The 27,916-nt window shown below is 34.8% G+C and overlaps 7 protein-coding genes and 1 long non-coding RNA gene across 9 annotated transcripts; 2 read left to right on the top strand and 6 right to left on the bottom strand.

Moving 5' to 3' along the window:
- Positions 1-678: 678 nt before the first annotated feature.
- On the bottom strand, positions 679-4,872 carry LOC114874113 (sugar transporter SWEET1). Of its 2 annotated transcripts, none has more exons than XM_029183071.2 (7): positions 4,657-4,872; positions 4,386-4,542; positions 3,510-3,587; positions 3,178-3,301; positions 2,509-2,664; positions 1,096-1,215; positions 679-1,011 (listed from the first exon to the last, which is right to left on the bottom strand). In XM_029183071.2, exons 2-7 carry the CDS (start codon positions 4,460-4,462, stop codon positions 904-906), a joined length of 663 nt encoding a protein of 220 aa, XP_029038904.1. In that variant the 5' UTR covers positions 4,463-4,542; positions 4,657-4,872; the 3' UTR covers positions 679-903. The 2 variants fall into 2 exon arrangements, with proteins under 2 accessions (XP_029038904.1, XP_029038905.1); XM_029183072.2 differs by having other exon boundaries at positions 4,653-4,872.
- Positions 4,873-5,320: 448 nt separating this feature from the next.
- Positions 5,321-5,961, top strand: LOC114874114 (26S proteasome complex subunit SEM1). Its single transcript, XM_029183073.2, has 3 exons — positions 5,321-5,455; positions 5,546-5,642; positions 5,860-5,961. Exons 1-3 carry the CDS (start codon positions 5,371-5,373, stop codon positions 5,906-5,908), a joined length of 231 nt encoding a protein of 76 aa, XP_029038906.1. The 5' UTR covers positions 5,321-5,370; the 3' UTR covers positions 5,909-5,961.
- On the bottom strand, positions 5,950-10,303 carry LOC114874105. The gene is made up of 9 exons (XM_029183059.2): positions 9,881-10,303; positions 8,732-9,474; positions 8,322-8,652; positions 7,924-8,255; positions 7,632-7,857; positions 7,220-7,558; positions 6,997-7,150; positions 6,754-6,917; positions 5,950-6,677 (listed from the first exon to the last, which is right to left on the bottom strand). Exons 2-9 carry the CDS (start codon positions 9,397-9,399, stop codon positions 6,372-6,374), a joined length of 2,520 nt encoding a protein of 839 aa, XP_029038892.2. The 5' UTR covers positions 9,400-9,474; positions 9,881-10,303; the 3' UTR covers positions 5,950-6,371.
- An 821-nt stretch (positions 10,304-11,124) lies between these two features.
- Positions 11,125-12,371, top strand: LOC114874115. Its single transcript, XR_003789046.2, has 2 exons — positions 11,125-11,216; positions 11,338-12,371. It is a non-coding gene; the product is annotated as an uncharacterized LOC114874115 (long non-coding RNA).
- Positions 12,372-12,571: 200 nt separating this feature from the next.
- LOC114874112 (actin, muscle) lies at positions 12,572-14,937 on the bottom strand. Its single transcript, XM_029183069.2, has 3 exons — positions 14,842-14,937; positions 13,820-13,968; positions 12,572-13,730 (listed from the first exon to the last, which is right to left on the bottom strand). The coding sequence occupies exons 2-3, from the start codon at positions 13,943-13,945 to the stop codon at positions 12,726-12,728; spliced, it is 1,131 nt and encodes a 376-aa protein (XP_029038902.1). The 5' UTR covers positions 13,946-13,968; positions 14,842-14,937; the 3' UTR covers positions 12,572-12,725.
- Positions 14,938-17,399: 2,462 nt separating this feature from the next.
- Positions 17,400-20,810, bottom strand: LOC114874111 (actin, clone 205-like). Its single transcript, XM_029183068.2, has 2 exons — positions 20,705-20,810; positions 17,400-18,641 (listed from the first exon to the last, which is right to left on the bottom strand). Exon 2 carries the CDS (start codon positions 18,613-18,615, stop codon positions 17,485-17,487), a length of 1,131 nt encoding a protein of 376 aa, XP_029038901.1. The 5' UTR covers positions 18,616-18,641; positions 20,705-20,810; the 3' UTR covers positions 17,400-17,484.
- A 3,372-nt stretch (positions 20,811-24,182) lies between these two features.
- Positions 24,183-26,019, bottom strand: LOC114874110 (actin, clone 205-like). The gene is made up of 2 exons (XM_029183066.2): positions 25,923-26,019; positions 24,183-25,420 (listed from the first exon to the last, which is right to left on the bottom strand). The coding sequence occupies exon 2, from the start codon at positions 25,397-25,399 to the stop codon at positions 24,269-24,271; it is 1,131 nt and encodes a 376-aa protein (XP_029038899.1). The 5' UTR covers positions 25,400-25,420; positions 25,923-26,019; the 3' UTR covers positions 24,183-24,268.
- LOC114874088 lies at positions 25,918-26,443 on the bottom strand. Its single transcript, XM_029183026.2, has 2 exons — positions 26,357-26,443; positions 25,918-26,273 (listed from the first exon to the last, which is right to left on the bottom strand). Exons 1-2 carry the CDS (start codon positions 26,388-26,390, stop codon positions 25,918-25,920), a joined length of 390 nt encoding a protein of 129 aa, XP_029038859.1. The 5' UTR covers positions 26,391-26,443.
- Positions 26,444-27,916: the final 1,473 nt, after the last annotated feature.

The following is a 27,916-nucleotide window of genomic DNA, read 5'->3' on the forward strand; positions in this document are numbered from 1 at the left end:
TATTCTTGTTTTTTTACATTTTAAATATTAAACGAAGTGAATAAAGTTCACTTCAGTTCAAAAATTTGAGTCACTAACTCTTTAGTTTATATACTATGGTGTACTTCATAGACCCTGGATTGCAATTGACCCATTAAAAAGTAATGGACTCAATGAATGTGGATTATTACTTACCAGATTTAGTATTGTTTAAAGGACTGTTAACCAATTGAAGAGATCTCCTCATTTTATGAAGTACACTTGAATAAAAGGGGAGATCTCCCCTTTTTACATTGTGCTACATTGTGCTATTGATATGGAAATAATGACCACATTTAGCTAACTTTTAAACTCTAAAAATATAATGTTCATGATCTATGGTTGCAATTTGAGGGGAAGGATTTTAAATATAATTCTTGTAACTTAAATAAACTGTTGAATTCAATTTATTATTTAAATTATATGTTACATTATATATTATTGATTTTAAATAATGATATTAAATTTTTGTGCTCTAACTGTTCTTCACAAGATATTTTATTTGATTCATTGACATTGTTTTTTAAAATTTTAATTGTTTTACAGAGACGCAATTATTCTGTCCAAAACAATATATGAAAATCAACAGTCTTAATGAACAAAGCATTAACTGGATATTTAATGCAAAGATCGCTTAGGTTGAAAAGAAAACATTCTACGTTCAATTAGAAATAAACTTATTTATTCGAAAAATTGTCTAGCTAAAATAAAGTTATAATATTTCTCTTTTATGGTTAATAATACAAATTATTCAGAACTTACATCTTTCTTATAAGTTGTAATCACTGGTTTCTAAGTACGTGTAGGAACGTTTTATATTAAACTGAGGTACTTAAAGCGTATAATATGTAGTTTATACATTTGTACTATTCATGATTGTTCATTTTAATCCGTCTTCTCTTGTCCGGTTGTTTTGGCTTTCGATTTCGACGGGAATATTACGAATAAAGACATCTGCACCACCGAAAGCAGAAAACCTATCGTATTCTGGAACTTTTGAAATACAGTGCGATATTAGTGATTGATAACAAATTCTTTTTCTCTTGATTTGATAATCAAATTAAGTGGTCTACTTACGATGATAAAAACGTTATTAATTATAAGACCATATAACAGCCACTGAAACGAGGCAAGGGTACCCATAAAAATGAGCGGAAAGGGAAGAACATCCGTATTTTGCGTCCTTATAACTTCTCCCTAAAAAGTAAAGAAAAACGAATATGAATCATATAATATATAATAATCACATCTGAAGAGTCTGATAAACGTGATAAATTAAAAAAAAAGATATCTTTAGAATAGCAAGATAAAATTGATTTCTAATACTTGTGTTGGTATTTTCTATATAACTAATAGCTCTTGTAATTTTATATATTCTTTTATATTTAAAAAAATTATGTTTAATAGCTTGTGCAATATAAGCTACAGGGTGTCCTATCAAAATAAGCAATTTCATCTGAAACTATTTTACTGTAACTGTATACTTCCTTCGACATCAATTGAAGCGTCTTTTTATTCTCTATAAATAAGTATTAAAGTACTTGAGAAGAAAATTGATTAGTTCAAAAGATATCTTAGGGAGAGACTGGGAGATTCTAGTGGTCTCTCCTTAAAATACCTTTTGAACTAATCAATTTTTGACCTAAGTACCTTAATACTTTTTTGTAGAGATTAAAAATACGCTTTAATTGATGTGTAAAAAAGTATATAGCCCCGTTTAAAAACCCGAAATTGACTTTGAAATCTTTGGAACACCTCCACTTTCGGAGCCAATACATGCGTCAAGTGACACTCCAGTCGACATCATTTAATTTTTTCTATCTTACACCACTTTTGAGTTATTATAACCCAGTTGCATCGGACACCCTGTATATTCAAGCGTTAAATCAAGAACAAAAATTTCGCAAGCGTCGCTGAAATTACCAAGAGTTTGAAATGGAATTCAGTAGTTAAGACAGCGTAACGCTCAATGGAATATAAAAGGATATCTTGAGAAAATGATGTAATAATCACCGAAGCGTAAAATGACTTATCTCTCAGATATTCGGGATTTTTATCAAAAAAACTTAAAAACATTAGATCCGTCGGATGAACTTAAACATTTTTTACAAATAGTATTATTGTAATCGTGAATAAAGAAATTAAAAATTTCACTGATATCAATTAAACTGAATGATAATGTTTCGAGATTTCTATTACGTTGTTGTTGTTTTGTGTTGCATAATTATGCATTTTCCGCACGGTTTCTCACTGATTATAACGTTCTAGATATACATTTATTTCTTGTTAGTTTCTAAAATTTTCTAAAATAACTATTACAATTCTTAATTGTATTATTAATATTATTTGATAAATTGGAAATAATTCAAAATGAGTTATAGTTTATATCAGTATTAATAAAATTGAAGTTAAATAGTATACTATCCTTGGTAATTTTATGAGAATTTTATTAAAAAAGGCATGTGTAATGATAAAAAAGAATATACTTACAAGATGTATCAAAGGAGACGCTATTAAGAGTAAGAATAACGTCGTCACAATTAAACCGAATCTGTATTCAATCTTCTCGGGATTTTCCATTTGTGCATACACAAGGAAGACCATTACAAAAGCTGCTGTCTTGCCTATTAAAGCAAGTGTATCCTTCTAAAAATGCGTAATACTTGAGGTAAAATGTTTAATCAGGCACTGGTGCGTTTAGAAATACTTTTTCGAAATTTCTTCGCACAGCAGGAACTTCGGTTCTTCGTAAGGCTTTATGTATTTTGCCAAACTATCGATACATTAACGTTTTACTATGATTGATCGCAATTAAATGAAAATTATGTCTTGTTGTACATCATCAAATGCAGCTACATTTTTAAATGTGTTAGTCAGTATCAGTATAAATGGGTATAAATATATTCTATAATATGATCAATCAAAGTTGAATGACTTGTAATATGACCAATTGAGAACTGAATGGTTACAATTACACATCAAGTTTTTATCTATATTAAATTGATAGCTTCATTTGTTGTATAACAAGACATTGTTTATAATACGTTATACTTATTAAATAATGTAAAAATGATAAAGCATATGATTACAAAAAATGTTTAAAGAAAGTAATATAAAAAAGCAACATCATACTTTTAATTTACAAATATAGACTCGTACCGTGTGTGATGTGTAATAGTAATATATAGCCATATAAAGTGTATTTATGAGTACTCCAAAAACATTAATATTAATCATCCCAGGATCCTTCACAATCCATGCATACTGAAGCATTAAAATGCACCTATAAAAAATTCTTAATTTATTATACATCTATATCTGTGTAATTCCTACTATTCTTTATTGTTCTTTTTCATTTTTAATATTTTTACATTTTTTGTTCAAATTTTTAACTTTATTTTTCTTAACAGAAATAATTTTACTTAAAGAAAATTATATAATTAATGAAATTTAAAAGCTGTTTATATTAAATATTAGAAAGTGCCACTCACATTCCTATACCACCCAGAAAAGGCATTGGGTCAACACCTTTGGATGAACCTTTCTTATAAATATCCTTGCACATGAATCTAAAATTAAATCATAAATATTATGTATTACTATTTCTAAAAATTAAAATTAATATGTACACATCTACTGTTCTTCAATTTATAAATTCAAAGAACTCTAAAGTTTGAAACAGCAAGCTATGATTTTAAATATTTTATAAATCTGTTATATAATATGATGGTGAATACAAAATAAACAATTATCATTTATTTACATAAATTAGTACAAAGCTCTATTTGATAAGTGTAAAGTGTTTTTCACATTTTGTTCTGAAACTGTAAAATGACTATTATTTCAGATAACTAACAATTTTTCAATTATCAGAAATTTGAAATTACAATATTAATTATATCAAAGATTAAATATAATTATTATGATTATAAAATAGCACAATACATTCAATTTATAAAGTTTATTTAATATGTAAAATACAAATGACACAATTATTAAACTAAGATATGATTTTTTTAAATTAAACTTTAATTTATTATATTACAATCATATTAACTTATAAAAATGATCATTAGCACATTTAACTTCTAAATCATATAAATTAGAATTAATAGTTTTATATGCTAATAACGCATTAATAACTCTGCGGCAATACACTATGCGGGCAATAAAAAATCAATCATTTACTATACGTTTAAAAGAATATTTATTTAAATTTAAATGTCATCATGGAAAGAGAGTTGTATCTCTAGTGCGTCTTATCAAATCTTTTCCGTCACAGACATCTCTTTTCTAATTCGAGCATCGCATTTCTATTAAATCCATAAATCAAAATTAAAAGGTCATTTAAATTTTTTGTAACTCACGTTCCGGATAACATTTGTCCCATTGAAGTAATCGTGGCACATGTGGCCACGATTTCTTTATAGTCTTCTAAACCCATTGTACTTTAACAGTTGTCTTCCTCTAGACTGGACGATTGCTACAATTCACTTCATCACTACGAAACTCTGTGGAACGTCCCTGATATAAACGAGGAGATTAAAAAAAAGATAATGACTAGTGACTTTATTTCCATCGGGGACGATGAAGTGTCGTTGTGCTACGGAACAACGGCACACTGTTATACATACATACATAGTTATCGATGCGGATTCTGATTACTTTTAATTTCTGTTAACGTAGCTAGCCAGGATAAGACACAACATAGACAGTCGTATTGCATCATGAAAAAAGGAACATAAAGAAATTTTTGTTCAACACGATAAAGTGATGATTTCTTTAGCGTCTTTATAAAACGTTCATACACAGTAGCATAGTACCACGTTACATACTATTACTACGTATACTACGTATTACTACACTATCATGACTATTACTATTATTTTATACTGTCTATTTAACCTTTCAATTACACGTGCATTGAAACGTCTCTTAATTTGAAAATTTTATGCGCAATATTTACATTTAATGTAACGTAATAATTTAATTTTAAATGGATATTTGTTTAAATAAACTTTATAAACAAGGAACTATGCGCTCTAGCAATGCAATAGTACTACAAAGTTTCTTAATAAAATTATATAGAATATTAATCTATATATAATTTTAGTATGTTATTTCTTGTTAACAAATTTATGTTTTATAGCGAGAAAATAGCTAAAATGATAATACATTTTAGTTTATTTTCTAATTAAACAACGATTTTGCAACGTATAATTTTTAAATTAACGGTTGGTAGCATTGAATATTGTTCTACGCATTCCAAAATTTCTCTAGAAAATTCGAACGCGTTCTTTCTATATAGTATCGTATCAAGTTAGTTTTAGAGCTGTCAATATTAAATTCACAATGACGGATAATAAAAACGATAAAGCTAAAGTTGATTTGGGATTATTGGAGGAGGATGATGAGTTTGAAGAATTCCCTGCAGAAGGTATGAGAATTTAGTGGTATAAATGTTAAATAAGTAGATATAAACATACATGCGGTTACCTAACCTCAATTCTGTTGAATGACTTGATAGATTGGACTGCAGTGGATGAGGACAACGAAGATATTAGTGTTTGGGAAGATAATTGGGATGATGATGATGTAGAGGATGATTTCAATCAGCAATTAAGGTATCTTTTATTGAGGGGTATTAAAAACTATTCCTCTTCAGTTTATGCGCAATAGAATAATTCAAACTATTCTTATATATTTAAAAAATACAATTATACATTTTGTACGTACTACTGTGTGTATTAATAAGATTTTAATATTTAGAGAATAGCAAGAAAAGAAGTAATTTATGTAGAAAAGAATATTTTACAAATCATAATTATTTATTTATTTCAGAGCACAATTAGAAAAACAAAAGGCTCAAAAACAGGGGAAGGAATCTTAAATTATAAACTAAATGTTATTATTCGTAAGAATAAATATATATTAGTTTTTTAAGAGTTTTGTGTACATTTTTATTACGTGTGAAATATAATAGTTTTCCATAAATATTTGTACAAAACTTAAACATTAAATACAAATGTATAATTTAAATGCACATAGTACCTAAATATGCATATAACATACATCATTCAACTCATAAGAGTTATATTTTTTTAATGAAAAAAATACTTGGCATCCTTATTGTAAATATGTAATCAGGTACGTAGTTTTGTTTTGAAAACTTTATATAGTTCTAAATTGGTAATCATTAACAAATTTATTACATATGGCACATCAATTCCTTCTTGACTAAATTATATTCTAGTAATTAATGACTTTTAATGTAACTAGAATACTATTCGAATGTAATTTAAAAAAAGGAATTGAACTGCTGGTCTAATGAACTTAAAAACAAAATAAAATTATTAAAATGCTGCACCGTCGTAATTTAACCTACACGAAATCAATAACTGTGATGCTAAAACATCTACTATTTGTAGATTTAAGTCTAGATTGATCTTTTTTATTTCATAGGAATCAAGTAAATATTTTAAAATATTCAACATATCATCTTCACCGAATATCAATTTTATATCACTTGGGATTTTGGTTAACAGCTGTTGTAACAACTTTTCCTTTAATTCTGTTAGAGGTTCCTCCGAAATTTTGTTTTGTATATTACGATAAAGTGACATATTACCCAAGTAATCGAAAACCCGCAAAATAGCAGTCTGTAAATTATATCAATTCCACAATTTAATACAAAAATAATATTAATTATTGTAATAATAAAAAATAAGTTATTACTTGTAATATAGGTTCAGTGACATTTCCAAACAATAATTTTGTCCACCTAACAACTGCTTCTTGTTGTAAGGTGTTAGTACTACCAACTCCTGTTAGTAATTCACAGATAAGATCTACAGCGATACATGTTAACATTAAGTGAGAGTCCAATTCATCCATTTCTTCTGTCAAAAGAAAAGTTGGAAAACGTGAATATTTTGATATTTAATATTTTTACAATATTATAGTATATTATATGTTTACCTTCATAAGAATTTTTTACAATTTCCCACCAGTGACTTAATAACGCTGAATTACCAGTACCTTCCATTGAATCAACAGCTTCATATGCTGTATCCACAGAAGAATATTCAGTTCTTTCAGTTATTAATTGTTGTAATTCAGTCATTAAACTTTTCTGTTTCAATAACGAAAAAAGATAAGTAAATTCTTAATTTTCATTTCATACAATATAATATATGATTACCGATTTTATATTTTCGACAAATCTCCATGGTATATCAGATAAAGGCATTAATGTAGGTAATGGCACAGTTTCCTCTTCTTGTTCAATCTCAAAACCCGGAACAACCGTTTTCAATGTATTGAAAACACCAGTTACAGTTTTGGCTAGAAATCTATCAAATCGAGGTGCAACTGCATCTGCTTTTTTACCTGCACTACTACTTGGACGTAGAAAATGTCGTAATTGTGAAGGACATTCGTTAGCTAAACGCCTTGTCAATGTTTTCAAGTAACTCTCTAATTCAACGCGGCCACCCTCTGGTAATACTAAGTCTTGCATAATAGGAGCTAATTCTGGAATCTATAAATTGTATTTTATATAAAATAAAGTATGGTGTTAAGAAATATAATAAAGTAATTGGGGTTTAACCCACCTCTTGTAGACTAGTATGTAACTGAGCAAAATCGCGGTATTGTCTTCTAACAGTAGCAGTCGTAGTTTCGAACAAATCTACTTCACGTTGTTCCACGTCATCGAATTGAATACAATAAAGTAATTGTTGAGAACCATCAAAAGCTGTATGAAATTCTGTCCAAGGTATTGATAGATTTATGAATTGGCTACCTTCGTATACTACGTAAGACTTTTCCTCCACATGTCTGGAAAATATAATGTACGAGTATATTTGATATACTATTAAATAAAAATAAAATATTATTACTCACAGTGGTGTATTCACAGTTGATTTTTGTTGTAATACATTTCTAAGTCTAGCAATTGTTGTAGCAAAATCTGTAGGTTCTTCATATACAGGGGACATTTTATCTTCATCTACTTCAGAATCCAGCTCTGTCATACTTTGACCCCAAAGACCTCTATATTCTTTAGTTAAATTGTCTAAGTGTAGGATGGGTCTTTGATCACTTATAGATACAGAAATTTTATCCCGACTCGAAGGCTTTGTAGATGAGTCAGATTTTTGTTTTGGAAGTGGTCGTGGAATTACAGCTGCTGTTGCAGATGCCATTCCATCAGATAGAGCATTGGATATAATTTTCTAAAATAATTTATAATTATTAATTCATGAAAATTTAATTAAACTTCATAAAAGTTAGAAATATACTTTGGTATGTAATGTATCTGCTCCCTGATTATTCTGAACTTCAGCAGTCTCTTTTGGTATAGGTTGTAGTAAATCTGATAAACTTTGAAACAGCCAATTTGGAGAACTTATTGTTTCTATGACTAATAATAATCTTTTTGCTAATATAGATAGTAATATTTTACATGGTAATGAACTTGTTAATTCCCATTGCAAAAATTCTTCTGATAAAATAGTGACCATTTGATGAAGCATATGCTCTAATGTTAATGTGTTACGAGAACCAGGATGTAAATATTTGAATGCTTCCTCTATGTTTGGAGCTGTTCCCTTTTCTACTCTTCGCAATGCTCTATAACAAAAACCAGTTACATAGAATAATAAATTCACTTTAAAAAACTTTATAAGGTCTGAAAACTCTCAAGTCATACCTGTAATATTCTTTTAAATGTAATAAGAACACATTTGACAATTTATGAGTAAGCACCACTTTGTCTATTGAACTGATTTTATAAAATAGTTTGGTCAGTAATTTTCTTAATAATTCTTGTGCTTCAGTAGGGAATGATTTTTCATTGCTGATGGATTTATACCAAGCATTTATACACTTCAAATGTATTTCTTTTACTAAATTATTTAGTTCCTCGTTTTTCTTTTTTCTTAAAGAAATACTTTTTGCATCAGGTTTAGCTGTTTTATCGTGTAATTTTTTGATCTTTGAAACATTGTCAGTTTTTTTCTCATTAGTCATTTGTACAGAATTCATATTACTACTCTTTGCCTTATTTTCAGATTCGCTATTAGATTCATCTTTTTTCTCTGGTTTATGTAGTTTCAAACTATTTGCCAACTTTTGATATAACCAATTGTGAAGCAATTTGATTTTAAGTGGGCTATTTGTTTTTAAAGTAAGTTGAAGCAAAAAACAACTAAGCCATACTGACATTATTATAATAAAAATAGCCCATGATATAGAAATATAAATTGGTAGTGGTATGAGACCTGCCCACTGTTGAATGATTAAAGACAATGATACACATAATATACTTAAAATCAACAATATCTGGTTCAACCAGCTCATTGGTATAATTTTTCCCATTATGAATGTGTTTGGCTAATAATAACAATAATAATAATAATTTAACATTACATTTTGTGCCAATATAATATCAATCTGTAAAGAAAATATTTTTATTCATTCTTTAAATTTGTTATATTATAACAATAAAAATTTTGAATTACATGAAATATTAACTTATTCAACACTTTATTGACCATACTTTTTTGTTTCTAAAAATATATTTTTCTATGGAAAGGATCGGTGGACTTATTAGTCATTTAATTTACTTTTAGGTACCAAATTCATAATTAAGTTTTTTCAAATTCAGGCATAGTTAAGTTCGGAAATTGGCGCACATAATAAATAACAGTTATTTCATTTAGAACACCAAGTGGCGTTTCTGGTCAATAAAGTGTGAAACCACATGTTTCTATAACATTAAATACATAAAAAAGATTGATCTGAGTCTCAGTAGATTTTTTCCTTATGTATATTAATTACATTTTAAAGTGTGTCTTACGTTCTTAAATTCTGTGCTATTTGGATTAACATATTAACGTTGTACTGTGTAACCTCGGCATTTTCGAGTACAATTTTTGTCTGAACGCCAGGTGTTTCATACACGTTAATATTCACAGTTCACTAACTTATTCTCCTTATACTTGTCAGCGCATGAATTTCTATCAACATTTTACTTCTTTTTTTATTACACGACGACGTAATTGTATTTTAAAAAGCATGATGATCTCTTCCTTCATCATCTGTTTCATTTGTTCGTTTTAATACGACACACATGATCGCAGCAATTATTATAACTTTTCCAAAAATCAAATGACACTTGGTATAATGTATCGTTTTAAATGACACCTGAATGAATTCTTTGTCAATTCAATATAAGCACTTAAATGAGTACGTGGTGTTTTATCTAGCAAGGAAGTTACGTGAGTAATTTTTTGTTCGTTTTTCGTTGATAAAGAAGTTCGCTACATACCTTGTGTTATGAGACATGCGTATAAATGTAACATATCAAATGATTAAATGAGAATATATAGATATCTGTGTGTATATGTAGATCATGTTATCTCCTTTAATTTAAAGAGACTAAAAAAAATATTCATGATGAATTAGTAATTATTCCAAGAGCTTAATTATAAAAGATTATAGAAAATTGTAAAAAGAAGTTACTTTACCAGTGATAAGGAATTTCTTTTATTAAAATAGATAAAAAAGAATTTTTTGTCAGTATAAATGAACAACATCAGAGCTTATCACTCAAAACATTCTATTTTTATATTAGTCATATATTATCAGATCAAAGATTACTTATCAAATCTCTAAGAAAATTAAACAAACATCAAACTTTATTGCACTTATATGATATTATATCTTATAATTGAAAGTTTCTCTAAAAATCCTATCCAAAACCCACCGAAAAGCTAACTAATTAATATTACATATTAATATACAGAAAGATTTTTCCCATAGTGATGCCGGTAATTGCAAAGACAAAAAATATTTCAGGGGAAGGATAATATGTAATATTATGGTTTAGAAAAAAGCCAGAAAAAAAATCAAAATATTTATCAACGCTAATTCAATAAAAAAGAAAAACCTAGATTTCTAGAATTTATCATTGGTAATTTAGATTTGATGCCACGATAATTAAACAATCTTTATCTGCTGGGATTTCCAGTTAATCAAAGCGGATCCATTCTTCGGTCTTAACATTTTCATCGTGTGTTTAACTGGTGAAGAGGAATGATGCTAAACTGGCGCACGTCCACCCCATGCAGGTGCACACACGCGTCCTAAAGAGTGCGGGCTCTAATTTTAGTCATCGAAGCGTCAGAATAAACGTAAGTCACTCGGGGGCCTTGTAAGGCTAGGAGGTAATCCGGGGACCCCCGGTATGCACTCCCCGTTAAGCATCCACGGCTTCCAACAACTCTATTTTTGCTATTTCTTTATTTGTACCAGAGTTTGCCGCTCGTGTTGGGTTACGGCTTGCTCGTAGCTTTTTCTTCGAGGAAAGAATTGAAATCGACAACCACGTCGTAGATCATATAGACCCGACGATATTCTTCAAATTCCCGTTTACGGGAATTCTGTAGGACTATTATATAACGAGAAACGAATATTTATTTGTACGGAAATAAAAAAATTGACATCGATGATACGCACAGGAGAGACGAAGGAATTGTAGACCGAAAAGCTTTTGTCTTGAGACTAACAACTGAACTATAAATCTTAAGGAGATCCGATAAATTTAATTATTTCCATCCTCGAGATAATTATACTGTGACCGTTTAATTGGCTGGTAATGTCTTCGTAAAATGTTCTAACCGAACAGCTGTGGGTACTATTTCTAGATCCAAATGACTAGGGTATCACTGATTCATGATATAACAGAGGAAAGTGCAAATTTTAATTAAATTGATTTTTCATCGATCACACTTTAAGAAATAAAATAGAAAAATGATTGAAAAATAAAAATAGTAATTTCACGGTTTATCGTCGTGTAATCCTCTATCCTCTTAAAGCAAATAAAAAAATATAAATAATCACTTAAAGTTACGCACAAATTGGCTGAGCGCCAGAGTACACTGTATCCAAAGTGAAATGTCATCAGAAACCAAAACACAATATTTCTTTCGAATTCCTTGGAGTATTAAATCGCAATTTGGGCTCGAGTTCATTATATCATCCACGTTGAACTTTCGCCAGAGACATCGCGCACGATAAAGGTTCACATAATCCGAGATTCAGTTATTATATAATACAGTTTTATTATCATTAATCATATAGTATAATAAGAACAATACGCCAGGCAGCAATATGAGCCGACGTCGATGCGCCTGGTTATGGTATTCCATCGTATACTTCACTCTCGTCGTTTACCACCCCCGTGTGTCTATTGCAAATGCCAAAGAAATATTTTTTTTTTTTACGTGCGCGTACGATTTCAATATAGCCTGTATGTGTGTGCGTGTACGTATAGTGCATGTAAATATCTGCTTAATACATGGTTTACAAGACCGAGAAGGGCTCGTTTGGAAAAATGACCGAGGAGAAGAATATCAATAAATTAAGTAACGGTAATAACAAACAGTCGTGATGTATAAACTACAAAGTAAAGTACAGTCTGATAAATGTGTTGAATAAAGGCACTTCAGTAATTTTCGTATCCCAAAAACTTTGTATTCCCCCACCCGTTTCTACCTTCTTCTCCCTTTCTTCTCCTTAACTTCGATACATTCATGTGCGTGTGTGAAGAGATCACGGCTCGAAAATCGTGAGCATGGAAAGAAAAGAAAAAGAAAAGAAAGCAGTCGAAAATCGTGTAACCCCATATTGGGTGCGACATCTTAGAAGCACTTGCGGTGGACAATGCCTGGGCCGGACTCGTCGTACTCCTGCTTGGAGATCCACATCTGTTGGAAGGTGGACAGGGAAGCCAGGATGGATCCACCGATCCATACGGAGTACTTCCTCTCGGGGGGAGCGATGATCTTGATCTTGATGGTCGATGGGGCGAGGGCAGTGATTTCCTTCTGCATACGGTCAGCAATACCAGGGTACATGGTGGTACCACCAGAGAGTACGGTGTTGGCGTACAGATCCTTACGGATGTCGACGTCGCACTTCATGATGGAGTTGTACACGGTCTCGTGGATACCGCAGGATTCCATACCAAGGAAGGATGGTTGGAAGAGGGCTTCGGGGCAACGGAACCTCTCGTTACCGATGGTGATGACCTGTCCATCAGGCAACTCGTAGCTCTTCTCGAGGGAAGTACTGGCGGCGGCGGTGGCCATTTCCTGTTCGAAGTCCAGGGCGACATAGCAAAGTTTTTCCTTGATGTCACGAACGATTTCTCGCTCAGCCGTGGTGGTGAAGCTGTAGCCTCTCTCGGTTAGGATTTTCATGAGGTAGTCGGTCAAATCGCGACCGGCCAAGTCCAGACGGAGGATGGCATGAGGAAGGGCGTAACCTTCGTAGATGGGTACGGTGTGAGAGACACCGTCACCGGAATCCAAGACGATACCGGTGGTACGACCGGAAGCGTACAGGGACAGCACGGCCTGGATGGCCACGTACATGGCTGGGCTGTTGAAGGTTTCGAACATGATCTGGGTCATCTTTTCACGATTAGCCTTGGGGTTCAGGGGGGCTTCGGTTAGAAGTACTGGATGTTCCTCAGGCGCGACACGCAATTCGTTGTAGAAGGTATGATGCCATATCTTCTCCATATCGTCCCAATTGGTTATAATACCGTGTTCTATAGGATACTTTAGAGTAAGTATACCTCTTTTACTCTGGGCCTCGTCTCCTACGTAGCTGTCCTTTTGACCCATACCGACCATCACACCCTGGAATGGTTATTAGAATTGTGTGAGACGTTGGTATCGACAGATTAGAGGGTTTGTGGATTTGTGTGTAATTTTCAAATTCGACCAACCTGATGACGTGGACGGCCAACGATGCTGGGGAAGACGGCACGTGGTGCGTCATCTCCAGCGAATCCCGCCTTGCACATACCGGACCCATTGTCCACGACTAGTGCCGCAACATCATCATCACACATCTTGTTTGATTATTATTAGTTTTCTGCGAGAATTACATTAAGTATATGAGAATCCGTACCTTTTAAATATTCTTTTGTAATGTGTAGGTTTATTAATTAGATGTCAATTAGTAGTTTTTCTTTTATAGAAGAGTTACATATTATTAGTGAAATATAGAAATTCTGAAGAAGAGGAGGTTAATAAAAGACGAAAGAATAAATTAACCCCTTCGCTGTGGTAATATAATACAGTTAAGTTTAGTAAGTTCCACTTTACATATTTTACTAATGATCGGTATCGAGTGACTTTAGTAATTATTTAATGATGGATAGCTATAGCTATTTATAGAAGCGAAAGGATTAAATTAATTTATCAAATGAATTTTCTGATATTAATTGCAAGCAACAAGAATAAAATTTTTAAATTTCATGACACCATACAATTAACTCATTAACTCGATGTTCTAATGAACCGTTTTCAATAGAATTATTTTGTTACTTCAAAGAGAAGTACTCATTGTCAGTCGTTAGTTGTTACCGAAGTCAGAAAACAGCAGTTACCAATTATTAAAGAAAAAAAAAAGGAAGAAAGAAACACAAGTATCAGAGTCACTTCACAATTATCCCTGGACATGCATGATCGAGCAACAAGATTTTTAAACGATCAACTGCTAGGTCCTCGACACGGTTGACACCAATTTCCTTTACGATATCACTGAAACGCGACGGATTACACCTTCATCAAGTTTCCAATAGGGCAATATTAAACGCACTGTTTCCCGTTTTCTTCAACCGTGAGGACCAAAAGCAGTCCGTGTGCACCTCCCGTCTTAATCAAACGAAACGATCAAGGCGAAAGGCACACACCGGTGCATGTCGTCTTAGGATGCAAAACACAAACTCGATTTACGATTTACCGTTCGCTAAATGACGAGAGATCGGCAACGGTCGCTTAGGGCGTACGTCGTGCAAGAGACCGAGAGCGACGAGTGGCACTGTGCCGGCTCTGTGGGGTCCCTTTATCCATATCGGTTCGCAGCCGAAAATAGCGATCCGCCCCTTAGATGGAAATCTATCGTGCATTAACACTCGTCTCAGCCCGCCGCCACCGCCTAGTCCTTAGCCGCCCTAACCGTGACGCCGAGAGGGAGAGACGCCGTGCGTCGCGACGAGGCGGCGGCACACGGCCCCCCAATCCAAATAAGGACTCGTCACACGCCAGGGACGTCGTTCTTCGGGTGCTAATTCATCAAGGGTCGAAGGGCATCCGTGTTATCATCGATTCTGCTTCTTCGGTTTCGATGCAACCATTTCGAATTTAAACGGAGGGTGGGTCTCCGTGGACCCCATCTCCATTTCTGACATATCGTACGAAGTGTGCAAGGTTTTTAGAATTGAGTTAACAGGGGGATTACGAAGTTCACGCGATTAATGGTAAAATGTGATTTATGATTTTCTGCATAGAAAGGTTTTTTTTAGAACTTAGTTAAAGCTGATTTTGCATCAGAGAATGAATGATTAATATACGTAAGAATTATAACGATATCAAATTGAAGTTCATACAAAGTAGATTCAATAAATTCATTCCTTAATTGTTTATAGACACAAAGATGAATATCTCCTTTGTGAGTATAGTGTTTCTGAATTAGGTCTATATTTTCAGCTAATACGAGAATCGTGAGTCACTCGTTTATGCTGAAACTTCTGCAAATAAGTGTTCTTGATGAATGTACAATCTATATATCTTCATCCGGGAAACGAATGCAATTCCAATCGATTTAAAATAGAAAATGAAGCAAATTATAATATCAATGAAGGTTAAAAACAAGATTATCATAAGATAATAATAATTCAATTTCATTCCTTTGAATTTAAAAAAAGGAACTTGTGTCACATCAAAGCCAAAGTGTCATTAAACATGTCTAAGATGGGCATTTTGATCTGTCATTCGTGGTCATAAACGTATGCACCGTGCCAACGATAATAATCTGAATTATAGTCGACACGTGATGCCACTTTCAATGTTAAACGATCCGAATTTACGATCGTATGTAATGTCGGTGCAATTGGGCCGATTAGCTGGTCGATGAAAAGTGTATAGAATCGAATTATTGGACGATTAGGCTGATTTCTATAATTGGGAGTGCGCGGGGCGACGACGTAGCTCGAGCCACCACCGATCCCCTCCACCTTTCTGCTAGAGCCACGGCAGAGGCATCGGACCGATTCGCAGATTCGCATTGCAGAGTTTCAACCCCGAAACGGCGCGTCTTTATCGGAAAGAAGCTTTCACACGGAATTCCTTATACGTATACGCGGTGGTGGATTCGACGAAAGGTTCGCAAGTTTCGTGCTCGTGTAGCAGGATGACAAGAAACAGAACGATCGAAGGTGATACGATTTTCTTTTACGGACGAACACGTGTAAGATCAAAGTATTCTGTGAACTCATCTGTCGGTTGAATAATGATAATCGTTAACGGTAAGATAAAAATATTATAAAAATTAAGATTATAAAATAATTTCTGATATTTTAAAATAAATTTAGATAAAATATTTTAAATTAATATTATTTGATATCTATGTTTAGAGAATTGAAAGAGTTTGAAAAAAGCTCCATAAGGGATATCAAATCATTTGTTCTGTGTAAATGCGAGTTATCAATTATACTGACAAAATAAAAACTTTGCAGGTATGGAAGTACAAAGGACTCAAACAAATCAAACACTCAAGGCTTGGACTACGCTGAAGGGAAAAGCCAACAGTATGCAGGAATCTGTCCCTGGACGAGAGTGCATCTATCTCTGATAAGTGTAAAGCAGCCGAAACGGATATTCCCGGTAATTGTGGTAGAAGGAATGAGTTACCCCTATGTATGATTCAACTCCCATGCATGGTAGATGATGCATACCACCCCCTTCAAAATATATGTTATGTACATACAATATACGAATGCCATCAGACTGGTTTTTATAGACAATGTAATAAAATGTATCCTAAGAATTTTGTTTAGAACCGAGATCATCTATTTCGTTTTCTTCTCCCGATATAATTATCGGTGTATAATAACTGAACCTACCCTTCTTTATCCAAATCACCCTCTAATGTGTACTATTCTATTCTATTGCAAATGCACGACAATTGCTCGACCGACCTTTAATCATAACAAAGTGAGGAATATTGTTTTAATTAGATGAACCAACTAAAAGAACGCAATGTTGTATAATTATAGTGAAAATTAGTATACTAAAGATATACAGCAATTAGAAATGAATCGATATTTAGGGAATCGTAAAATGAATAGCTACGTTTTCATTAGTTGTAAGAATATAAGACTGATTTATTCCGTAGATGTAAACTTATATACAAAAGATGACGTATATGTTCAGACCATGTTCGTCGGAAAAAATCTCACCGCCACGTAGAACGAGTGCCGATAGGATTGAACTAACGGATACGCAACTAAAACGAAGCGATACGGCAGTGAACGGTGCATTTTGGGAAAAAGGTGTAGCAATAACAATATTGATAGTAATAATAATTTGAATCGAGCATAACTGCTTAGAAGCACTTGCGGTGAACGATGCCTGGGCCGGACTCGTCGTACTCCTGTTTGGAGATCCACATCTGTTGGAAGGTGGACAGGGAAGCCAAGATGGATCCACCGATCCATACGGAGTATTTCCTCTCGGGGGGAGCGATGATCTTGATCTTGATGGTCGATGGAGCGAGGGCAGTGATTTCCTTCTGCATACGGTCGGCAATACCAGGGTACATGGTGGTACCACCGGAGAGTACATTGTTGGCGTACAGATCCTTACGGATGTCCACGTCGCACTTCATGATGGAGTTGTACACGGTCTCGTGGATACCGCAGGATTCCATACCCAAGAAGGAAGGTTGGAAGAGTGCTTCGGGGCAACGGAACCTCTCGTTACCGATGGTGATGACCTGTCCATCAGGCAATTCGTAGCTCTTCTCGAGGGAAGTACTGGCGGCGGCGGTGGCCATTTCCTGTTCGAAGTCCAGGGCGACATAGCAAAGTTTTTCCTTGATGTCACGAACGATTTCTCGCTCAGCCGTGGTGGTGAAGCTGTAGCCTCTCTCGGTTAGGATCTTCATGAGGTAGTCGGTCAAATCGCGACCGGCCAAGTCCAGACGGAGGATGGCATGAGGAAGGGCGTAACCTTCGTAGATGGGTACGGTGTGAGAGACACCGTCACCGGAGTCCAAGACGATACCGGTGGTACGACCGGAAGCGTACAGGGACAGCACGGCCTGGATGGCCACGTACATGGCTGGGCTGTTGAAGGTTTCGAACATGATCTGGGTCATCTTTTCACGATTAGCCTTGGGGTTCAAGGGGGCTTCGGTGAGAAGGACTGGGTGTTCCTCAGGGGCTACACGCAATTCGTTGTAGAAGGTGTGATGCCAGATCTTCTCCATATCATCCCAGTTGGTGATGATACCGTGCTCGATCGGGTATTTCAGGGTGAGGATACCTCTTTTGCTTTGGGCCTCGTCACCGACGTAGCTGTCCTTTTGACCCATACCGACCATCACACCCTGATGTCTGGGGCGACCAACGATCGAGGGGAAGACGGCGCGGGGAGCGTCGTCTCCGGCGAAACCGGCCTTGCACATACCGGAGCCATTGTCGACAACAAGGGCTGCTACTTCGTCGTCACACATTTTGTTTCTTCTTCGATTTTATTTCTCTGTAACAGAAATCGCGTCCGTTCTTGGTTGCTAGTTGTTGTTTGCTTTCTATAATTTCGTTAGCTTGATTTCATTAATACATGAGTTTATTAATATTGCATTTCACTAGGCTTCTATTCTCGTTGTGGTCGAAAATGCTAAAGCTTTCAATCTGTCTGAATTATTTCAAAATTCATAACAAATGACACTGCCACTCTATCTATCGTCCAAGTTGTTTGCATTTAATTTAGTGGTGATAGAAATATTTAAAAAATGTATAAACTGTTATTCTGACATCTATTATCACAATAGAAGAATTTAGGTCTTATTTAATTTTAGATTTGGCTAAATTATCAATGAATAAGTGAAACATATTTTAAGCTTCTTTAATAAGTAACAGGTTTATTATTTGCAGATACATTTCAGGGAAAGGTTTTAAATACGAACAATACGTGACGTGAAATAATTCATCGAAAAGAAAAAGAAGAATCTTGTATTTCGTAAATATTGTTGAAGCGTGAAACAAGGTTGGATAGAAAGAAACGATATAAAAAAATCAAGTACAACTCGGCGACGTTTTGAGGGAAAGCGGCGGTGTCCGCCAGAATTGACCCAGTTGCCTATAAAACGATAGGCAAGCGGCCCCGGCGTCGCGGCACTATTTCGGTGCGCCGCGACGCTAACTTTAGACGTACGATCGACGGACGATCCCTAATAAGTGCAAGCGACGATTATGGTGAGCAGCACCGCTCGGCGCGGCTTCGCTCGGACCGAGAGGATAAAGCATAACGACGAGGCCCGCGCGTGCCAAAATTATGCTCTGCTCACAAAAGGACGAGCTTCGCACACGGGCAAAGACCTCGAATATGCCTAAACATGACGATAGAGCCGGCCATTCGCCTCGTAAGAGTATTTTTGGCACTCGTGATTAGCTGCTTAAAGGAATTTCAAAGACGAGGGAAGAAGTTCGCACGTGAAATAACGTTTTTCAGAGTTAGTAGAGCTTGGAAAATATTAGTTGATGGAAAGTATCTGTCGAATTGCAAGAGATGATTTTTACATTACTTTAAAAGAAGATTAAAAATATGAAATGATCCAGGTTTATTGAAACAAATTTCACAGTAATTTTTTTTTGGAATGATCCATCAGAATTTTGTTACTTTAAAAATTTGTAACTGTTTATTTGGTTTTTTCTAAAATATGTAGTGTTGAAATATTAATGTTGGCGATTTAAATAATTAATATTAGAAAACGCTAATAGATTTTCTTTGGTATTTCAGAATTGAGAAACTTTTATTTCTATTTCCAAATTGAAAATTAGCTATTTAATTATTTTTTACAATTCATAGTTAAAATTCTCTGTTATTCTGTATCAGGTTTAAAGAAATTCTAAAAGTTATTCAGAGAAATAGTAAAAGAGAGACAAATAATTTAAAATACTAAAAGCCCATTCAGAATACATTTTTTGAAAGTTGTAATACAATACTTTCCGTCAACTAGAACTACGGGAATAATTCACAATTATAAAAGAAAGTTATGTAATACTGGATACTGTCAGCTACTATTTGCAACAAATACACCATCCTCAAATTTCCACCAACTTGATTAAATAATCCAAGTATTAACAAAATAGATCAAACAATCGTGTAATAGCTCCAATGAAAAGAAAATTTATCAAAAATTGATTCAATGAAAATTTTAAAAACTGCTTGATTGGAAAACGATACAAGTAATCAATTCAAAAATACCAATCCTTGCATTAATTTAATAATACCAAAGTATTATCTTTGAATAGTATAATATTAACATTTTACAATGAAGAAATAATAGTAGATTTTCATTGAACGAAGCTACACAGTTACCTTGTCTTCGAACGTAATTAACCCTCGATGCTATTTCAGATACGAGACACCGGAAGGAACTCGACCGCTTCCTTAAAAGTCCACCCGCTACGCTCCTGAAGGACTTCCTTCAGGACGATCGAAGAATCAAGTACAACCGATCGAGGATTGTTCTCGAGTAGCCGATAGTATCCAAGTAGAAATAATCGTCTCCAGAAAAAAAAAATCAGATTTCTACGTACCGTGCACGGGACAGAGTTGGAGTGGCGTCTGTGCCTCGGGAGCGTCGCGACGTCGAATATATGCTCTCGTCAGAACGCCCCCGCATTCTCGTGGGATGGTGCTTGGCCGACAGGCACGAAAAAGGCTTGCCTCGCGTGGCGTCGCGACGCTCGCCGAACTAGGCGGCCCCAGGCCCTAACCGGACCGTGGAAAATACGTCTCTTTACAAACGCTTCGGCGTCCTTCCCTCGCATACCTCTTCGATTCATTTTTCTTATCTTTCTATCGGGAGTTGACTAAAGTCTTCGTGTATTTCTGAATCATTTCAGCAATTTTGTAACGGCACAGGAATCTTGTAAATGGTGGTTAGTAGGTATTATTAGAGTTCCAGAGTTATATCTTTAGTTAGAATTCTTGTTGGTCTTCTTAAACTGAGAATTGTGTAATAATGAGAAAAATAATTACACTGTTCAATAAAGCTTGATATTCAACAGGCGTTCTTGGTAGATTTTTAGTAGTTTCAAGTTTTTCGAAAAAGTTTGGATTCTGAAGAAAAATGTAAATTTACAACTTTGAAGATATTTTTGTATTAAAACAATAATAATTCTTTGGCTATTTAAAAACTAAAGCTTTAGGAGAAAACCTATTAAATCAAGTGATACAGCAATAATTTAGTATTATTTATTGCAATTTTCGTTGTGCTTCCGAATCTCGAAGAGTTTTCTATTTTAATTGTTTATCTATTTGTTGTCGAAGCATAGATATCAAGTCTAAGTTCCTCGACGTAACTTCTATATGGGGTCAAAGTGTAATACAAAAAGAATAATGAATAACGAGTAATTTTATCCACTAGTCCTTTCTAATAATTAATTAAATCACGAATTTGAAATTTCATGTAATTAATATTGAATTGTATCCCTCCTCGGAATCTTTAAAAGAATTTTTTTCTTAACACTCTGACCGCCACAGTGGAAAGGCGCACGTATAGTCAGACAGTGAAATTTTTCTTATTATGGATATGACTAGGAAATGTATGCATTTATTAAATTAACGCTTTTACTGTAACAGATAAAAATAATTAATTTTCAAATTTAAGACTTCAAATTGTTACTGTGTATAGTAACGCTTTGAAAAATTTCTTTTCTTCTCTTTTCTCTTCTTCCGTTAATTATTTGATCATATCAGATTCGATATTCAATTAGCTAAAAATGATTTGAGTTAAGAGTAACAGCTTCCAATTCGAGAAATTACCAATGTATGAAATGTATTTATTGCTTTCGTTTGGTTACGGAAGTGAGTTTATATACTTGTGTCGTAGTCTTGTTTGAGAAAGAGACACTGAACATGGCGAGAGGTGGTTGCACTTTAGTTGCATGGAAAATGATGCGGATGGAAACTGAAGGCTCTGATTTATCTCGCGTACAAATAGACTTCTGCTGAAAATCCTCCTAGTCATTTTGCTGGACGTAACATCGTAGTTAGGACAAGTTCTATCGAGTTAATTTCGTGTCGCGGATACTCTATTCGTTTGGAAGAATTTTCAAATTTTCATAAATAATAGAATATCTCTAGACAAAATATTTTGTAACTTTCAAACTGAAATGAAAAAAAATGAATCTGTATTCTAAACGTCGATACAAACATCAAGAAATTATTGTTAAATTAATAATAATTAAACTATGAATTTTCATATCTATATTTATAAGGAATGGAAGTATTTTTCAAAATTAGTTGCCTCACTCTTCTAGCAAAACAATAATATTATTATCATCTAATATCTTTAAAAATCATCATTTCAATATTCTATTATCGAACATTATCATCTACTCTGATTGATATAATTTTTAACCATCGAACGATCTATAAGATCTCGATTAATTTAGTTCATTTATTTGAAAAGAAGTTTCCGCTATTCTTTTCTAAGAAAATTTAAGCATATCGAATATTAAAAACAGTATTTATGTAAAATTAATTTTCATTTCGGGTCATAAAGAGGGCGAGGGTTAATTCTAAGGCTGGCACCGTATAAAGCTTGATCTCTGCACGATTCTCTTCTTTGTACCAGATATCAGAGTAGGAGGAATATTTCGAGATTACGCACCGGGACGAAAATAAATCGCAGGATCTGCGACTCTTTTATCGGCCAACCCTGGTTCTCTGGCGAACCTTATCGACGTTAAAGGCTTTCGTGGAATGCAGTGAAATATTTTTCATCCGAAACTCACGAAGCTTTCGACGGTTATAAACTGGGCTGTCGAAAAATACGGTCCGATTCTCTTTTTATAGGAAGCATTTCCTAAATACCTCCGAGAAAACGTATAGTTAAAGGAACCGTTCAGGAGTAGATTAGTCATAATAGGCCAAGGTCATGAGTTACCACAACGTCACAACAATAGTTATTTTAAAACCACTTGAACGAACATTTCTCGAAGACATATTCGGGCTTTGGTACCGCAAAGAAACCGACAATTTTTCTTTTTTACAGTGTATAAAGAGGCGAACATATATACTGTGGTAATTTGCACGAAACACGTTTGACATCAATATGCATGTAAACGTTTTGTAACAAAACACTGACATGCAAATATGTAATTAAATGTAAATTGTTGTGTATATATGTGAAGTGTATTCCGGCATTCGGTTATGTATTTCTAAAACTTGAATACAAAGTTCTTGAATACTAACATTCAATATTGTGGCAGGATATTGAAAACAGGAAACAGAGCCGCACGAATGTTGTTCAAATGAATTCTAAGCTTTCTATGTTATGTATACTGACACTATGATATATCTGTGTTGCAGATGTTCTACCGGCAAGCTAAACAAGGATTTGAGGCTATACTAAGAGGGAGAAAGTTCGAAGATGTAGAGAAATAACTGAGACATTGGAGCCAAGGGTGTAAATAATGGTATGAGACAATGTATATTTCATTTGACTTTTTGACATCGTATAACAATATATAGCAATATAGTGTATAATATTTACAAAATAAATTAAAATTAAAAGTGTATCGATGGTAAGATTGCTTTGAAATTAAGAAATTCATTGGAGGTGTAGGAATCTCGCATAACAGTGAAACAAGCGAAGCTTCCGTCGAAGTTGGTCCACTCCCGTTGAAGATCCTGATTTCTTTCTTGTGTATCCAGAATGTCCCTTTCACGGTCAAAAGATGCATTTGGTGGGTCGGTCAGACGATCTAATATCACCAACCGTACCCTTTTTGATAGTCAACGAGAAATGGCCATCAACGAGTAAGCTCTGTATGGAGAATCAACACCTAAGCCGGTTTCCTCGGCCGCGATGACGTGACAGATGAATGCAAACCCTTTTAAACGGTGGAAGGGTTTTTAAAAGTGTGATCAGCCAGGACATCGTTTCTTCAAGAACGATACAAATGACCACAGCGATGTATATTCGATGAGATCTGATGATGATCCGGATTCTGTGATATTCCGATAACGTTCCTTTATTGCAGCGTAATGATAGCTCGAAGAAACTCGACTGATCGTATTGTCGATTTTCTTCAGACAGAGAGATGTTTTCTTGATGTCTGTGCGACGTCGATGGTTTCTCGACGATACGCTTAGAAGCACTTGCGGTGGACAATGCCAGGGCCTGATTCGTCGTATTCCTGTTTGGAGATCCACATCTGTTGGAAGGTGGACAGGGAAGCCAGGATAGATCCACCGATCCATACGGAGTATTTCCTCTCAGGGGGAGCGATGATTTTGATTTTGATGGTCGATGGAGCGAGGGCCGTGATTTCCTTCTGCATACGGTCAGCAATACCAGGGTACATGGTGGTACCACCGGAGAGTACGTTGTTGGCGTACAGATCCTTACGGATGTCCACGTCGCACTTCATGATGGAGTTGTACACGGTCTCGTGGATACCGCAAGATTCCATACCCAAGAAGGAAGGTTGGAAGAGAGCTTCGGGGCAACGGAACCTCTCGTTACCGATGGTGATGACCTGTCCATCAGGCAATTCGTAGCTCTTCTCGAGGGAAGTACTGGCGGCGGCGGTGGCCATTTCCTGTTCGAAGTCCAGGGCGACATAGCAAAGTTTTTCCTTGATGTCACGAACGATTTCTCGCTCAGCCGTGGTGGTGAAGCTGTAGCCTCTCTCGGTTAGGATCTTCATGAGGTAGTCGGTCAAATCGCGACCGGCCAAGTCCAGACGGAGGATGGCATGAGGAAGGGCGTAACCTTCGTAGATGGGTACGGTGTGAGAGACACCGTCACCGGAGTCCAAGACGATACCGGTGGTACGACCGGATGCGTACAAGGACAGCACGGCCTGGATGGCCACGTACATGGCTGGGCTGTTGAAGGTTTCGAACATGATCTGGGTCATCTTCTCACGATTAGCCTTGGGGTTCAAGGGGGCTTCGGTGAGAAGGACTGGGTGTTCCTCAGGGGCTACACGCAATTCGTTGTAGAAGGTGTGATGCCAGATCTTCTCCATATCATCCCAGTTGGTGATGATACCGTGCTCGATCGGGTATTTCAGGGTGAGGATACCTCTTTTGCTTTGGGCCTCGTCACCGACGTAGCTGTCCTTTTGACCCATACCGACCATCACACCCTGATGTCTGGGGCGACCAACGATCGAGGGGAAGACGGCGCGGGGAGCGTCGTCTCCGGCGAAACCGGCCTTGCACATACCGGAACCATTGTCGACAACAAGGGCTGCTACTTCGTCGTCACACATTTTGCTGCTTTTTTAATATCTCTGAAAACAGATTTGTTCAGGTTAGATGCTGTCGTTGAAACTAATAATTAGTAAAATTATTGCCGTTTCTTTTTTATCGAACTGCTTCTCAATAAGTTAGAAATGGAACTAGAAAATTTCAATTCGATATCAAAAATAACTTTAAGTTAGTGGTGCTATATTTTCAATTATTCTTCTGATATTTCCTCTAATATACTTTTGAAACTTTCAGAAAGAAGAAGAAGAATTATTTCTGATATGAATCAATATGGATCACTTTGGAACTTTTCAATTATAAGGTGACCAAATCCCATTTGCTTTGAAAATAACCTTCCGCACTTTAGACAATGTTCTCGCGCACCTACTACAACTCGTAACGATTACCAAATTCTATCGATTGATCTTATTCGATCACTTCTATGTCACCACCAAGCACGAGTAATAGACTCGATCCTGCTTCACTATACACCAGAACTTCTTCTCGAAGATTGAAAGTATAACGAAATCTCGCAAAATTACTAACCGTGGGGGTGAGTTGTGAATCGACGGACGGCTGAGGAGCGGCTGAAGCTCGAGGGCGCCGCGACGCCAGATATAACATCCGCAGCGTACGCGACGCTACCGAAGATGGGCACGCGGGACGCCTCCAGGGCTGGCCAGAGCGTCTGCCCACGCAAAAGCTCGACGTGACTATGTCTGCGGATCAGACATGCTACGAACCAGGAAATTAGTATAGAGTTGATGTTGGAATCGCGGTAGAGGGTGGACAACGAGACGAATTTGGACGGCCCTGGCCGTCCGAGAACAGCGGTGAAAATTATGTGGCTGCCTCCCACCGGTACTCCAACCTTACCCAAGTAGAACATAATCTTGGCTAGAATTAGTTTTTACATTGATCCATTGGTATTCGTGATTTTTTTTTTTAACATTTCACCATAACTTTACATCCTTTGTTACCTGATTGAAGAAATTGAAGTTTGGAAATGTACATTGCTCATACATCAATGATCTTATGGTAAGTAATTTAACTCGTCAGAGTACACTGTTTTGTTCTTATAGAGGAAATTATGTTTATCAAATTGAAAATTTGCTTTTAAAGTTAATGTATTTTTAGCGGTTTAATAGGTCACTGGATAAATTAACACATTGACATGATGGAAATCATATATAAAAGAGGTGTCTGTTCTGAAATGATTTCATTTTTATCATAATAATATTCATAAATATCATTGATTTAATCAGTAGAGTATTCTGCACCTTTCACTGACATATATGCTTATCAGTAGTCCCTGATAAATTAATTAATGCCTAATACACTGACAATATTTTTATTGTGACTAAATCTTATCTATCACTTTCACAATACTTCATTATACCTATTACTCAAGTATCCAATATGAGGATTTTTAATCAGATAAAACAGAGAATTCCTAATATGGGTATTCCTATGGAAATTCAAGTGTCTTCCACTAATGAGTCAACGTCATATAATTGATATTTTTTTGAAAATGATTGAAAAGACCATTTTTATACATAGAAAAAAATAAAACTTCGTATTTTGAAGGACGTCCCAAATAACAGAAAGTTCCCTTGTTTATCGTGTTAAATTTGTTACGCTCGTCATTCCGATATCGTGTACAAAAATACGTGTGTGTGGGGCAATGGCGCATCGTTACGTAAGGCAACTGTTTTTCAAATGAGCAAATTTTATATAATTATTTAAAACAATTTTGTTAATTCCATTGCAAAATCATTTTATTTTCATAAGAAATTAAAATTGGCATTTTAAATGCTTCATGATTTTCCTGAAATAGAACTTTATATCATTACAACAAAAAGTATATTTTATTGATATTATTTGTTTTTCAAAGAATTATTTCATTATAAGTCATAGTTTCATAATATATAAATTTTGTCTACTATCTTTGTGATTTTCTTAAGATTGTTAAATCATTACTCTCTGTTTATAAGCATTTAAAATTTTCTACTACATTAGTTTATGAATGTAAAAGCTTTTTAAATAGTTTCATTGTCTTGCTGTGTCTGACTTGCGGCGGACATATTTCACTTGCAATTTTAGTACTCAATGGGCGCATTACAAATACACTTTTCCCATTGTTCTAAAACTCGTATTTCGTATATTACAGTGAGGAGTGAAAATTGAAACAATAATATTATTTTCCTCGAAAATTAATGTTCATATAAATACTAACACCTCGAAGCTGTCAAACAACATAATTTTCCAGAAAATTATTATTAATTTTGTGGAAAAATTATGATGCATTTTAAAATTTAATAAACTTGCGTATCTTACAAGATACGTAAGAGAAAGTTAACAAATTATACAACACACCCATATGTTATAAATAGATTTCGATTTCCTGCAATGTATTGACGGAAGAAAACTGTTAGGAAATTAATCAAGTAGTGGCTGATCGATCACAAGAACAAACATTTTACTTTTTTTTCTCTCGATAATTATGTGTACTCAAGTACTTCATCTGCGTGTAACTTACG

Source organism: Osmia bicornis, chromosome 2 (genome assembly GCF_907164935.1).
Source record: "Osmia bicornis bicornis chromosome 2, iOsmBic2.1, whole genome shotgun sequence".
In the NCBI taxonomy this organism is placed as follows: Eukaryota; Metazoa; Arthropoda; class Insecta; order Hymenoptera; family Megachilidae; genus Osmia; species Osmia bicornis.